This window comes from Bacillus rossius, chromosome 11 (assembly GCF_032445375.1).
Source record: "Bacillus rossius redtenbacheri isolate Brsri chromosome 11, Brsri_v3, whole genome shotgun sequence".
In the NCBI taxonomy this organism is placed as follows: Eukaryota; Metazoa; Arthropoda; class Insecta; order Phasmatodea; family Bacillidae; genus Bacillus; species Bacillus rossius.
In genome coordinates, this window is record NC_086338.1 from 44,046,603 (window position 1) to 44,061,416 (window position 14,814).

General features: G+C 36.3%; 1 protein-coding gene across 2 annotated transcripts in view; it reads left to right on the forward strand.

The window, feature by feature from the left end:
- LOC134536885 (synaptogenesis protein syg-2-like) overlaps positions 1 to 14,814 on the forward strand; it is a 300,861-nt gene that overhangs the window by 195,194 nt on the left and 90,853 nt on the right. For both annotated transcript variants that reach the window (XM_063376944.1, XM_063376945.1), the window contains exon 6: positions 1,934 to 2,079. In XM_063376944.1, coding sequence (XP_063233014.1) covers positions 1,934 to 2,079 — 146 coding nt within the window. The remainder of the gene's footprint in view (positions 1 to 1,933; positions 2,080 to 14,814) is intronic.

The following is a 14,814-nucleotide window of genomic DNA, read 5'->3' on the forward strand; positions in this document are numbered from 1 at the left end:
TTTATAATGTAGCTAACCTAACCTAATTTACCATTAGTTATCATGAGTTGTCCCAAATAAACATTCACGGAATATGGAGCGTCCCGAGAATATTTGTGGAAGACAAAACTTCCTAGATTTTATACGGTATGAAAAAATATACAAATCCACGAAGTACGTTTCTTCAATTAGGTATTTTCCTCTAAAAACAATTACAAATAAATACCGTTGCTTTGTTTATGGTCTTTCCTTTCGTCAACACCGCCATATTTATTTACAATGAACAAAAAAAAACCGAAGATGCACGATATGGCGTTTGGTTCTCTCGTCTGTGAAAAGGCTTCCCCCGACAGAACACATGCTGTGACGTAGTTGAAGCCTCTTTTTTTTTGCAACCTCTACGTCGCCATATTGTCCCACCACCCCACCAAAAAAAAAAAAAAAAAAAAAAAACATTGGCCAAGTCTGACGACGGTTAGTAAGTAATGATCAGAATACCCGTGGTAAAAAAAAAAAAAAAAAAACAGTTGAAATTAATTCATGAAATATGCGCTACATAACCTAACTGATCCAAACATAACCTCACTTATCTTACGTGAGCTATCCTACCTGCAGCTGTGGGGCCAATAGGGAAACACTCCTCTCAGGCGAAGAGTATTAAAGGCAGAAGAACTTGTAACAACATCAATAGGTGGAGACTGGAAAAATTCGCGCTTTGGATGACCTCTAGGATAGACTCCAAAACCCCCTACATACTCCGGAAAATGCCACCTGCTCATTGGTTACCGACTCGTAACACCTGTTAAGCGGGACGCTTGCGATTCGATACTTTTTTTTGGTTGAAGGTTTTTCGTTGGCTCAAAGTCTTTCAGATAAACTGTGAGCCAATCAGAGAAGCAATATAAAGGTACGGTTTTTTTTGGAATCTATCATATGTTGAAATGAATCCGCGAATTTTTCAGGTCTCTATCAATAGGTAACTCTACCCTGATGATGGTGACTGTCACCAGGGCCGGTGCAAGGTAAATTTGCGCCCTAGGCGAAAAACCGTAATGCCCCCAACCCCCTCCCCCGCCGGACACACCAAAAAAAAAATTTGCCTTGCCTCAAAATGCATCACGTAAGCCTAAGATTTTGTCAACAATCAAATGTAAGCAGGCTTGTGTTTTTTTTTTTACTTTTTTAATTATTACAAATCATAAAACAGGTAACCGTGGACTTTAAATAATTAATTATATCAATATAAACATTCCAAACTGTTACAAAAATTTCCATTTTCATCTAGTTTCAAATAATCGTTAAACATATTATTATATGAGCTGTTATGTGTCGTGCTGCGCCGCCCCCAGCTACTTGGCGTCCTGGGCGGTTGCCTGGTTCGCCTGTACCTTTGAATATATATACTGTATAGAAGTCGCCAGCCCAGGTTAAAATTTCTAATACGGTTTTGAGGTAGTTGGTTAATTCACCGCCGCAATCGCCACCATCTCTAGGGCATCGACTTGTGGTGGTCCCTAGCGGACAAGTGTCGAACTCTTCAAACACCCCTTCCCTCTCCTGTTGAACGACCTTGAGCTACAGTGAATGATTAGTGGGGGTGGGTGCGGGGGAATGACAGCGGGCGACAGTGCTGCGCTCTAACGTGTAAATAACAACTAAGACGATACAGGGCGTTACCGCAGCGCACTGCAGCGGTGAAGTTCCCAAGCTGCTCATCATGCGCTCCTGAAAAACCGTAGAGTAAATCCTATCCACTCGCGACTTCTATACAGTATATGTATTCAAAGCCTGTACGGACGCGCCGGCATTGACTGTGGGGCCAATCGGGAAACACTCCTCTCAGGCGGGAGTACCAAAGGCCGGAAGAACTTGTAAGAGCATCAATAAGTAACTTCTACCCTGATGATGGCGACTATAGGCCCGGCTGCTCAGAGCTCCCGCCCCCTTGTCGCAGTGCGGCCCCTGAGCGTGGTGCTGGCGGACCGGCCGGCCAGCCTGGAGGCGGGGCTGGAGGCGGCGCTGGTGTGCGAGGCGGCGGGTTCCCGGCCCCCGGCGCAGGTCACGTGGTGGCGCGACGCCAGGAGTCTGCGCCGCGGCAAGGTGGGCCGCAGAACCAGAGAGGGAAGCCTTAAGATGTACATCGAGTTCCGTCACTGCCCGAACACGCGCCCGAATATTCCACCTTCGGGAGCGCGTCGTTGGGCCTAAAAATATTTGTCCTAAAACTGTTTCAGAACATTCACTTGGCCCAGTGGCGGATCCAGGATTTTGGTTTGGGAGGGGCTTGACCCAGCTGAGGCTAGGCTTTATCAAGGCAAACATTAAAACAATAGTGGACTCAGATGATTTTGGAGGGGGCTTGAGCCCCCTTAGCCCCCCCTCTGGATCCGCTACTGACTTGGCCTAAACTTTTTTTTTTACCTAAAATAATTTGACCTAAAATAATTTTCGGAAACTTATTCGACCTAAAATTATTTGGCCTAAAGACGTTTGGCCCAAACAGATTTGGCCTAAAGCCATTTGACATAAATTTGTTTGGCCCAAAGTCATTTGACCTAAAATTATTTCGCCTAAAGTCGTTTGACATAAAGATATATTTGACCTAATTTTGTATGGCATAAAGTCACGTGGCCTAAAAATATTTAGCCTAATTTTGGGCCAAATTATTTTAGGCCTACTGGCGGGTACCCTCACCTTCGGCCAACCTCGCTCGGGATTTGTTTTATTTTTGCGCAGGAAAAAAAATGAATTCGAATACTAAAACTGGTCGGTTAGGTTGGCTAAATTAAAACACTTTTAAAACACCATGGACGGGTTATTTAGGTTAGTATAGCTACATTAAAATAAACAGAGAAATATAAATATATATTATAAATAAACCCGAGGTTGGCCGAAGGAGAATATTCGGGCGTGTTCGGGCAGGGACAGAACTTGATGTACATCTTAGGCTTCCCCTGACCAGATACCACGGAACCAGACGAGGGGGATTGTCTGTCCTACACGTACCAACATGGCGTCTGTATCAGCCGTACATGCATTCGAGGTTCACTTTGGAGGGGAAAAAGGGAAAAGGGGGGGGGGTCTGTAAAGTCGGTTTACGGACGATAATTTTACGTGATAACGTCATAAGAAAACACTGATGAAAAAATTGCATACTTTTTTTTAATTTCCAAATATTATTTTTTACAGTTTTGCAAATTTAATTTAAATAATTTGTTTAAATATAATCACGAACAATTAGTTAAAAAAAAAGTCCGCCTTAAACTGTTTGATATTATAGAAGATTTTCTCGCACGGGTAGTTGGCCGGTTCTTGCACGCTCGGCTCAGGCGGAACGTGACACTTTATCGTGCGTGCTGCCGGCGTTCATCGATTTATAAGACGTTATCACGTCAAAAAATGTCAACTGATATCATTACATTTGTATTATGAAGATTCGTTTTGGACTTTTAATATATATAAACATATTACCCACTGATATTTTGATCGAATTTTCTTCCGAACAAACGTCCGCCATATTGGTATGTGAAAATTAAAAAAAAAATGGGGCGAAAAAAACGGCTTCACGTCTGACGTCTAATGCTCCTTCTTTATCCTTTCCTAATCTCTTGTGGCGACTCAATCCTTCCGATATGTAGGCTACCCAAGTAATGTTTCAAATCGACATGATAGATAGCGCTGCTATAGCCAGCTAGTTCTTTTGTAAAATTACAGAGAACATTAATGCTTAAAGGTGAACAATGATTGAAATGTCTATGACGGGATGAAGTACATAAATTAAAGAATAAATAATAGTAAAACATATAAATTATTATTTAAATTATTGTTTGTCAAATAGGGTGTTTTTTTTACGGTAATGTGTTACCGCCCGATCGCTTCTATAATAACTGAAGAAATTGAAATTAGCTGGTATTATATAGTCCATGATGTAAAACAGAGATTTTCTAATTACAGAAATAAACTTTCAGCGTTCTGAAATTGTATCGAGCATCCTGGCTATAAACAAGTCTTGGGCGTTTATTTGTTACTGTTGTTAATACTCTACTATGCGAGACTGATTACTTAGTGCCTCCGTTCGAGCTTCAAAAAAAACATATGACAATTTATTTTTTCAATACAGATGGCAGCGAAGTCGGTGACCATTTGCTTATATTTATCACACTAGGCATTATTTTAAAGGATTCTAAGTAAAAAAAAAAATTTTCTAAGGGCCTTCGTATTTGCATTTATCTAACCAATAGCGTAAAAGTGTGATGGCAAAGATAATCACAGAAAAGCTGGATTAAGATCTTGACGTGAATGGGGCATAAACAATTCAACAACCGTTGCCAAGGAGACGAAGCAAACAAAATCAACAATAATACCTACCGTCGTTGCCATAGAGATGATCGGGAAAAACATGATCGAAATTGCTTAAAATTATATATTAAAAAGATTTGAACGAATATCAAAAAAAATCCCTTCGAGATGAAAACTGGCACCCTCTGAAGAATTTAAGTGCTGAATTTCGTGGCTCTATGCCTCGCCGCCTTATCGATACACGAGCTACAGACAGACAAACTAACTCTCTCATTTATTAAAAAAAATATATTTATTTCATTTATTCACTAAATTCCGTTGAGAGATACATTACGCATGAATGCGTAGTAACGATACTTCGCTTCCATACCTGGGGCATCAATTTGCACAAAGCAGTGATGGTATGTAGGTATGTAGCGTTAAAGGTCAGCTATAGAGTGGATAAATTTTAAATAAAAAGTATTTGTTACTTTTGATACTGTCACGCAACACCTACTTAAAAGTAGTTAGGTTAATTTTTATGTGAAATAAACGTTTATTTAAATATTCTCAGTGTTTCACAGAACGATTGTGAAGCACGCAGTTTGTTTGTGTGTATTATTTTTAATAGCACGCACATAATTTCAGACATTCATAATGACTATCGAAAGCCAAACAGTTATGGTAGAAATAATACGGCTATGGAACAAGTCAGATTAACAATGAATAATTTAAAAATTACTTAGCGAAAAAAATACCATACGTAAAACTAATACATTAGGAAACTGAGATAAACATTCAAGAAAAAATTTAAGTCTACATATGTACATGACAAAAGGGAACCGGGTTCATAAATTATAACATTAAGTTTAAACAGCTCTTTTAAATTATTAAATCATTTAACTATGTAGATACCGCACTCATAAAACTAAAACTATTCATATATGCTAATTTATATTAAATTTCATTATATAAACTATTTTGTTCGTTAAAAAATTTTCCCTTACGGCGCGAAGAAAATTTCCCAGAGTTGCTATCAGTAGTCAATAATAACCTACTTAAAAAACGAACACAAATTTGATATATTTAAAATAAAAAAGAGCTAAATAGAAATCAATAAATAATACATCACAATCCATTAATTTTGTGCGGTAAGGTGTTACCAATCCGAACTGATCACCTCAAACTATAATTATGGATGACCAGTCGCTACAAGACTGCATATTTTACGTTCTACGTAAAAAAAAAGTACCATTACTTTCCTAACGGCATTTGTCCTAAAAAAAATGTCACGCTAATTTATGTAATTGGTTTTTGCAACGATGACAATATTTATTTCTAAATTTTTTGGTTCATAAGTTCCAAGTTACTAATTGTACAATATAACCAAAAATTCAAAAACTGTCATAGCGATTAAGTGAACATATTACTTCAGTATCAATGTGCACGACACTGTCTCAATATAACTTAGTACAGGGTGTTTTATAACTCTTATTTTACTTTCATTGTCAGCAGTACAACAGAGCATTGGATTAAAACTTAGGCATTCGCTGTCTAAATTTCTAGTGCTTAGCAAATTTCGAAAACAGGAACACAAAGTGTTGTCGCAAGGGGCGGCCGGCAACAAAAAGGGAACGGTAGTTGCTCCCGAGGAGTAAAAAAAAAAACTTTTTTAATAATTTAGTTACTAGGAGCCCGTATTTAAACAGAGGCTTCAATCTGTAAACTGCACCATCAGTTAAAACGGAAACTTCAGCTCAGCATTTCCGAATTCGTTTACGAGCTCGAGCGAAAGAGCTGGTGTTTGAAGAGACGCGAACTCACAATCAGTCTTCGGAGAAGATCGGGGCATCGCGTGACAGTGTAAAGGGAGTTTTTTTTATTTGGGGGGTGGGAGTGGGGGGGGGGGGGGGGCTGGACCATAGCACGGACGACCATTTGATAATGAGCTGCGGGCCTCTTGTCAATTGCTTGTCTGAAGAGTTCAGGATCCACCCAAGAGAACCAACTTACCTTTTTTTCTTCAGGGACGAGCAGGGGGCAAAAAGCTGAAAAAAAAGGAAGATGGGAGAAAACGGTCGGGGGGAGCGAAAAGAAAGCAAACAATGCCTCTCTTCATTTCGGCGCGCCTTCCAAGATAAACAGAAGCTCCTCTAGTTTTGGGTTCGGTGTTCCTACTCCGCCCCCCCTCTCTCCTAAAACCCACCATTGTCAAGACCCCCCCAGCGAAAGCGAATCGAGAATCTGTTTAGCATAGTCGGTGGCGCCCTCCCTTGTGGCGGACGGGAACTCCTGACGACCAGAACGAAGGGCGGACAGACTCGAGGAGAAATTAATTCATCCGCTCGTTTTCTTGACGTGCGCTGGCCTGGGGTAAATACCTCCCCGTGCACTCGCGGTCAAACGGAACAGTTTCTCCCTGCAACACGGACTTGGGCGGACTCTGACTCACTTGACACGGACTCACTTGACTTCAGAAAATATTAATTAATTTAACCTGGCATTTAAAAATTTTCAAATTTGTTACGATTTTGACAGTCAAGAAACATGAAATGAGTTTTTTTGTGATAGAAATGCAAACCATATCATGAAGTAGTCAGTGGGATTGCATTTGAACCTAAAAAGGTTTCAGTTCTGCAAAAAACTAGATTCTCCTTATTTGTACAACCCAAAAATTGGTTGTCTGTAAAGTCGGTTTACGGACGATAGTTTAACGTGAAAACGTCATAACAAAACATTGATGAAATTATTGCATACTTTTATGAATAAAATTGAATCATTTTTTATTGAATTATCACTATTTTGTATGGATACAAAGAAGGAGTGAAATGAAATCTACAATTTAATTTATAAATTTACTTTTATTTTCACTCATTAATTCAAATACGTTTATTACTTTAACGAGCAGATTATTTTAACTATTACTTTTATACATGTTTGCTATTTAACTCCTTCAAATCTGTCTTATTCTGTTAAGGGTAGGACGATGATAGGAAAAGTAGGAAACGAATGGGAGTGTTTCAAGTTTAATGTGCCTCGAAAAAGTCAAATCGATGGTTGTTCCAATCGAATGGAAGAGAGATAGATGCAGCGCAAGCGTACAATGAGCGTAACGGGACAAAGCGTAACGGGACAATGAGTCATACTTTTTCGTGCGTGCAGCCGGCGTTCATCGATTTATTGGACGTTGTCACGTCAAAACGTTAAAAACATGTAACTTTGGCAGTTAAATATGCAAAAAGTATGCTCTGTATATATTTTTTTTTCATTTCGTGAAAGTTAAACAATTGAAGAAGTCTAAAAAATTGATCAGTGATTAATATAAATATAAAATCATGACCTGAAATGGGAGGCAAACTACAGTTTTTAACTCGACGCCGCAGTGTCCCACGGGCTGCTGAAAGTATGTATTTATAACGAGGATCGCACGCGTGGAGGCGTCGTTATGCTCGTTGAATGGCCGCGCGTAACGGCCCCATCTGTATCACGGTAGCTCCCTGTTAGCCACCACAACACACCTACACACTCACGCACGCACACACACACACACGCACGCACACACACACACTTTGCACACCGCTGTAATATCTTTGATAACTCCCCGCGGGGAAGCCAGCTTATTACTTGGGCGAAAGTGGAGGCATTTACGAGAACTGAATTTTGCATCGCAGGAGGGTGGAGGAAATCGATGCTCGCCTTAAACGGCGTGGCAGCAGCACACGCTGCCTTCTGGAGCAGCCGTTCGCAGCTGAGGAGAAACACGAGCGCTTAATCGCAATTTACTGCAGACAAGATACGATTACATTCCAAAAGTTTCGCGTCTAATAATAGCTGTTATATCCGCCGTTGTCTGGTTGAATGTCATTTTCGTCTGCAAAATTCAACATTCTAATACACTCGACTTCACATTGCGTTTTTTTTTATTATAAGCTTTTGAATTTGCTCTTTTCTTACAGTAAGCTCAGTTGTTATTTTTTTAGTGAAGAATACCGTTTGGTAATTCTCAACAAAATTTTATTCTTAATTCTTATAGATTATATTGATTCATTTCTTATATTCATTTAAAAAATAATTTTGAATGTTTTTTTATTGTTAATTTTATGTTTGGTATACTTCCATAAATATTTAATATTTTTCAAATACGCCAAAGTTTTGGCCAAAGTAACGCTAAATTATTTACTTCACCCTATTAAAACTTTTAATGCAAAATTACAGCTATAGAAGTTATATTTATAACATGTATTATCAATTATATGCATATAGATTCATCTGTGGCAAGTATACAATTTTCGTGAGAGTACAAAGGCGAGGATTCAAGTTATTTTTTTTAGATAAAATATTTTCGCACGTTTTGGAATTTTTTTATTTTTAAAAGCTATCGTCAAAAATAGTTATTTTAAACATTTGCAAATTTTTATATCCGTTAGGTTACAGTGTTTCAAATAAATATCCACATTCTCATTTTAAAAACACATTATTTGTAACTTTTAGATATGATTTATTTTCTACAGTATCATTTAAATATTTAGAGAAGAATGTCAGTATCTTGCACTTAAACGTTTAAAAATGAACCATCGATAAGGTGAGCAAAAAAATAATTTCTATGAAAACTGGTTAGTAGAAAATTTTAAATAATATGTTGTGCCAAAGGTAAAACATAATATATATATAGTATATATTCTACCAGAGTAACATTATTTATCCCTATAGAGAATTTAAAATAAAATTATTTGTGTAAGAATTTAAAGTGATACACAGTCTTGATAAAATATCAGTGAAAACAGAGCGCATAGATTGAATCATAGGATACTTACTAGCCACTCAATTCAACGAAAAAAAAAAAACTTTGAAAATTTATTCACTTTTAATATAATAGTTAGGTTTCATTCTTGCCAAACAAAATATAAGTTATTTATATTTAAAATAAATAATATTAAATTGTAAACAGCTGTTTTTTTTTTTTGTGAGCGAGTCTTTCAGTTCTCGCCACTGAAGTGTAATATATAACCTCCGTAACAAGCAAATTCATGTTTTTTACTCTTTGCAAATATGGTTATAATACGAAAGTTGGACACGAATTTTAACGTAGAATTCTTTAAAATAATGCCGAGCGTGAGAAATTTATACGCAAATAGTGTTATCAACTACATTTATGGAGACGAATAAACGCGTAGTTTCCGCAACTGCATCTGGAATTCGCTGCTGTAGCAGCTACGTTGGCTGTAGAATCACTCGTTTCGCAGGTACCGAAAGGTTAAACTATACATACTTATAATGAAACGGCTCCGATAGAAAGCGAAAATGTAGGCAAAAAAAAAATACTGAACACCGGTTTCGGACCTGATTGTCGACCATGAATCTGATTAAAATACTGTCCATCATGTTACAATTCATCAAAAAACGTTTCCAGTATAAGGTCTTCCTTTGTCTTTGTGAACCTTGGTTCGCACTATCCATGCGACTTACTTTCCATTCACGAAATTACTCCTACCAAATGACGTATACCTAGAGGTATAAAATTTAGTTATAAAAATGTGATCCGTCAGCGAGAACGTAAAACCGAGCGTCTGAATGGCATACAAATACGTTACCACCTATGACACTACGCCGTGGCCAGTGTCTCATTCCGAAGTGAGATTCCCGAGTGGTTGGGTGGAAAACAGCTGAGAGAGTGCGTGTGTGATATAACGCTCGGAAACCAGGTACATAATCCTCTTGTGTTCAAGCTCAACAATTTCCAGGCAACAATAAAAAAAATATGTTTTATTTTTTTCACGATGATAGACGAAATCCATCAAAATGTCATACGCATTAAAATTATTTAGTTCGAGCAAAAAAACAAAGCGACAATAGTATCAGTCAATGCCCCTTGGCATACCTCATAGGGCATCGAATTGTAGTGAAGATAACTTTGACTGTGGAGTTTTATCTAGACGATCAGGTCTCACTAGAATAAGCGATGTTTGTGTTACTCAAATCCAAGTGTAATTCCGTTCAAGGTATCAAATGGTGGTGAAGATAGCAGTGAGTGTAGATATATTTTGGTAGTCTATCTGGTCTCACTATAATCATTGAATATATATAACTTATAGAAGTCGCGAGGGGATAGGATTTATTATTCCAATTTTCGGATCCAAAACTGAGGTAGTTGTTAGCTCCGCCGCTAGACAGCTCTTCTTTCCACAAGAGGGTACTCGTAGTTACCAGCTTCCACGCCAGAGCGCTGTAGCGTCGCTTTTTTCAAGGTCGTGCGCGTAATTCTCTGTTTCACTCTATCGAGAGGCGGTGCCTTTTGTTGAAATCCGAGCGCTTAGATATCGGCGGGCGCAACTGAATTGGAGGAGTACGGCCACCGAAAAAAAAAAAAAAAAAAAAAAAAAGTGCGGTTAAAAGATGCCAACATCAAAAATTAAGTTTTAATAATAAGAAAACTACAGAAATTTCTTAAAGCGTATCAGATTGGAATGTACAGTATAGTGTACATTCCCACTGACATTCGTGGTTCAGAATTTATAAAATGTTGTGTTAACGGAGTGGCGCATTGAGTAAAATGGCAAAACATAATTTGGAATAATTCTTGACAACGTTGAATGATTTTGGTAGCTATGAAACAACTATGGCTGCGATGACTGTTCAAACGCGTGCACGTGTTGTTATTAGTAACAGAAACTAATGGTATGATGTCATACTTTGTGGCTATGCAGTTTATAATTTTTTTAACATAAGATGAAGCATTTTTACATAATGTTTTGGTTGTTTCGTTATTCAAAATAAATAATCTTAAACGTTATATGGTGAATATTCCCAGTAGCGAATGACCACAAAAAAAATCAATTTTGACAACATAGATCTGAAAAGTTAACGATTTACTATGTTAAGTTGCTTATAAATAAAGCACATTTCCCGGATCTCCAAAGAAAATAAGAGTGTTTGTTATAGCATTGAGTTCCCACTCTTTATATTCCTTGCTTTGAGGTTAGATACACAAGTTAAGCCCGGGCTACATTCGCAATAGCAAGCAAACAGCACAGACGCACAGAAGTTCAACATACACTATTAGATATGAGCTGCCACATTGGCAAATAGCACGCGCACAGAAAAATAGCACAGGATCGGCGCACAGAAAGTTCATTAACTTTTAACTTTTAGGTTATTTTCTGTGCGCGACCATGATGGTAGCCAATCAGCAAACAGTTTAAGTACTACTCGAGTGGGCTTATAAAAGAACAATTGTCACGAAAGTATTGGTGCTCTTGACTTGAGTAGTTTGTTATTGTTTTCAAACACGCGATAACATAAAAATGGAAGGCACATTTGATAGCTTTTTGATAGCTGTAATAGAAAGTAAAAATATTTTGTATGACAGGGGATCCGCAGGATACAAAAATGAAGAAGCTAAATTAAATGCTTGGAAGTCTGTGTCTGAATGTGTTAAAGAAGCCGGATTTGAAATAAACAGTGATATATATTTTTGAATGCTCATTGTGTTTTGTACGTAAACTTTGAAATATTTAAAATATTTCTGGGTTTAACGAAAACCGTACCACAATAACAACACACGAATCTAAACAAACGTCACGTATGCCAACTTCAGTGACCAAAATTGTGAACGGGAGTTTTACATTTAAAAAACTTTTTTGAATGCTTCCGGTATTATTTTGTGTTGTGTTGTGCGTGAATGTAGCATCAAGCTCTGTGCTATCTCTGTGCGTGTGTGCTATCTGTGTGCTGTTTGCGTGCTATTGCGAATGTATCCCGGCCTTTATGCTCGTAAAAACGATGCGCAAGTATTTTGAATACAAATATATTTTCTTTTAATAACCGAAAGGTAAATATTATTTCCATGAAATATAATACAATTCTTTAAACACAGACAACATATAAGAGCTATTTTTTGTTTATTATTCCATCTGGCGTGATAAATATTATATTTTAAAAACTGTTTGTGGATTTTTAATATAAAATAAATATTTGTTTATGACATCAATTTAAGTTGTTCAAAAAATTCACTTTGGTATGAATTAAACCAAATTCATGTTATCCAGGGCACAAAATTAGAAACTACCAAAAAAGATTATTTACATTGCTGTTTTGTGTAAATCTGTGCACGGACTTAGTAAGTGACATATTTATAATTCCTCATTTTAGCAACCCATTTTAACACAAGAGAAAAATGATTTTATATTAAAAAATTATTATTTTAAACCATTAATTAGCAGGAAACATGTATGAATAATCTATTTAAATTTGCATTTGAACAGTGAATATTATTTTACAATAATAAATATTTTTATCATCGTATATTACTGATGAAAAGTTTGTATTTCCATCTAATCAGAAGTATTATGACACAGTTAATTAAATTGCTTTACAAGTTTTTATTCACATGAAAATCATTAAAAATTGGTTGGAAAGTTATATAAATATACAAAAACAAATCATTATACATACAATTTTATTATCTTAGTGGATTTAAATTAATGGTGTCCCAGTGACTACTGCGAAGAAAAAAGTCTTGCGAAAGGTTTCCTCGTAATTGAAATTCGTCAAAAAAAACTATCTCTCATTTTTGGTGACATTTCTGACAAGTGGTACAATGAAATTTGAGACTGGCAAATGAATGTTGTGAAGCAATAAACAAAATATCACATTCGTGAACTACAAATGCATAATTGTTTTTATTTTATAATAAAAGTGTATCTAATAACCCGTGGCTTTGCTCACGTAATTTCCGGGTATTGCTGATATTCTACCATTTTAAGAAAATATGTATTAAATTTCAAATATTTTTGAAGAATTATACACAAAGAACTGTCAAGTATAGAACATATTTAATAAATAAAAATATTTTTACGACTTATTTTTAATTGGTTTAGCGTAAGTCTATTTTAACTTTTATTTAAAATTAAGTACCTACCTTATTTTCTATCTCCCGGTTTAGTGACTTTGAGAATATATTTTTCCTTGATGAAATCTTAACTCTTTTCCATCTGACGAAGAAGCCAATTAAAAAATAAACTAAGACTCGCGCACTTATTGTATGTTAAGAATGCCATCGTTTTAAATTACTGTAATTTTTTTAGTTATAGTCATGCTTAGTATAATAACATAATATGCCTTATTACGCATACATTTCAGTATTCATGAAACCAGTGCATTTTTATTTGAAATGTAGAGCAGTTACCAAATTTCTTATCTCGCATATTGATCTTTTGGTATGGCTAGTATTACTTAAACTAAATTTTTGAATTTTCACTGATGCACTGTTTTCCCTTTTCTATGTGATTTAGAAAATATAGCAATATACGTAAACCAATTAAACCAAAATCATCCTGAATTTTTATTACAGAAAAAAGTTAATTACAAAAATTTTTAATGTGCGTATTTTAATATTGAATTTATATATATCTTGCCAATACTGATTTAGTGGGTTATATAATTTTTTTTATTTTTAAAAATAATATCTACCCCTTTTACTACTTAATAGATAACGTTGAATAAGAGAAGGTTGTTTAAGGTATGTTGATTTTCCTTGCCAATATCTAAAAGTAAATTTGCACAAACGCGAAATATAGTTTAAATAAGTATTTTACTTTTAAAATAAAACCATATTTTGAACGTAACACTGACTATTGGCCCAATACAAAGTTTTAATAGCTAATTTTCACTTCACTCGGGTACAGAATCCCATCATTCAGTGATTTCCGTGGCTAGCTTCTTTTGGGATTTCATCATTCTCAAACGACGGTAAGGGAAGCTCCTCTTCAAGGTCGCCTAACGATGTTGATAAGACCTGCCGGGTAATTTGAATCGTTGGTCTGGGATTTTCGAGGGGGGGGGGGGGGGTGAAGGATGATGTCACGACTGGGCTGGTTAACCTAGTTCTGCCAAATACCGCCAGGGGCGTATACAGCCGATACCCAGCGATGAAAGCGATCGCAGCGGCGGAGCTTGGAACTACAACAATTCTTCTAAGAAACCGGACAGAAAATTTAACCTGGGCTCGCGACTTCTATACATTATATATATTCAATGCTATAATGCACTATGTTCGTGTCACACAAGGATAAATGTAATACAATTCAGGGTATCAAGTGGTGGTGAAGATTGCTGTGAGTATAGAGATATTCTGGAAGTCTTTTAGGTCTCGCTAAACTGTGGGTTGTTTGTGTCTCTCAAAGCCAAGTGACTTGATGTAAGTTTTTGGACATACGCCATTGCTAAGAACTTTTTCTGTTGAAGAAAAACTAAAAACTAAAAAATAAAGAAATAAAGAAATAAAAAATACCCAAAAAAGACAAAAAAAACACAAAATTAAGCAAAAAAATGCTGTAGTCAACACGGATATAAACACCACAAAATATTCCGTAACAGGAATATGGTCAACAAACAAAGGAAAACAAAGAAAAATGTACTAAGAGAACAAAAACGCTTGTTTCTGTTTTGGTAAAACTATTGTGTTCATTTCGTCTTTTCGTTTTGTCGTGTTTTTGTCTCGTTTCAACTGTTGTGCTGAATTATTTTGGGTTCAATATTTTTATGCTGTCATCATTTGAG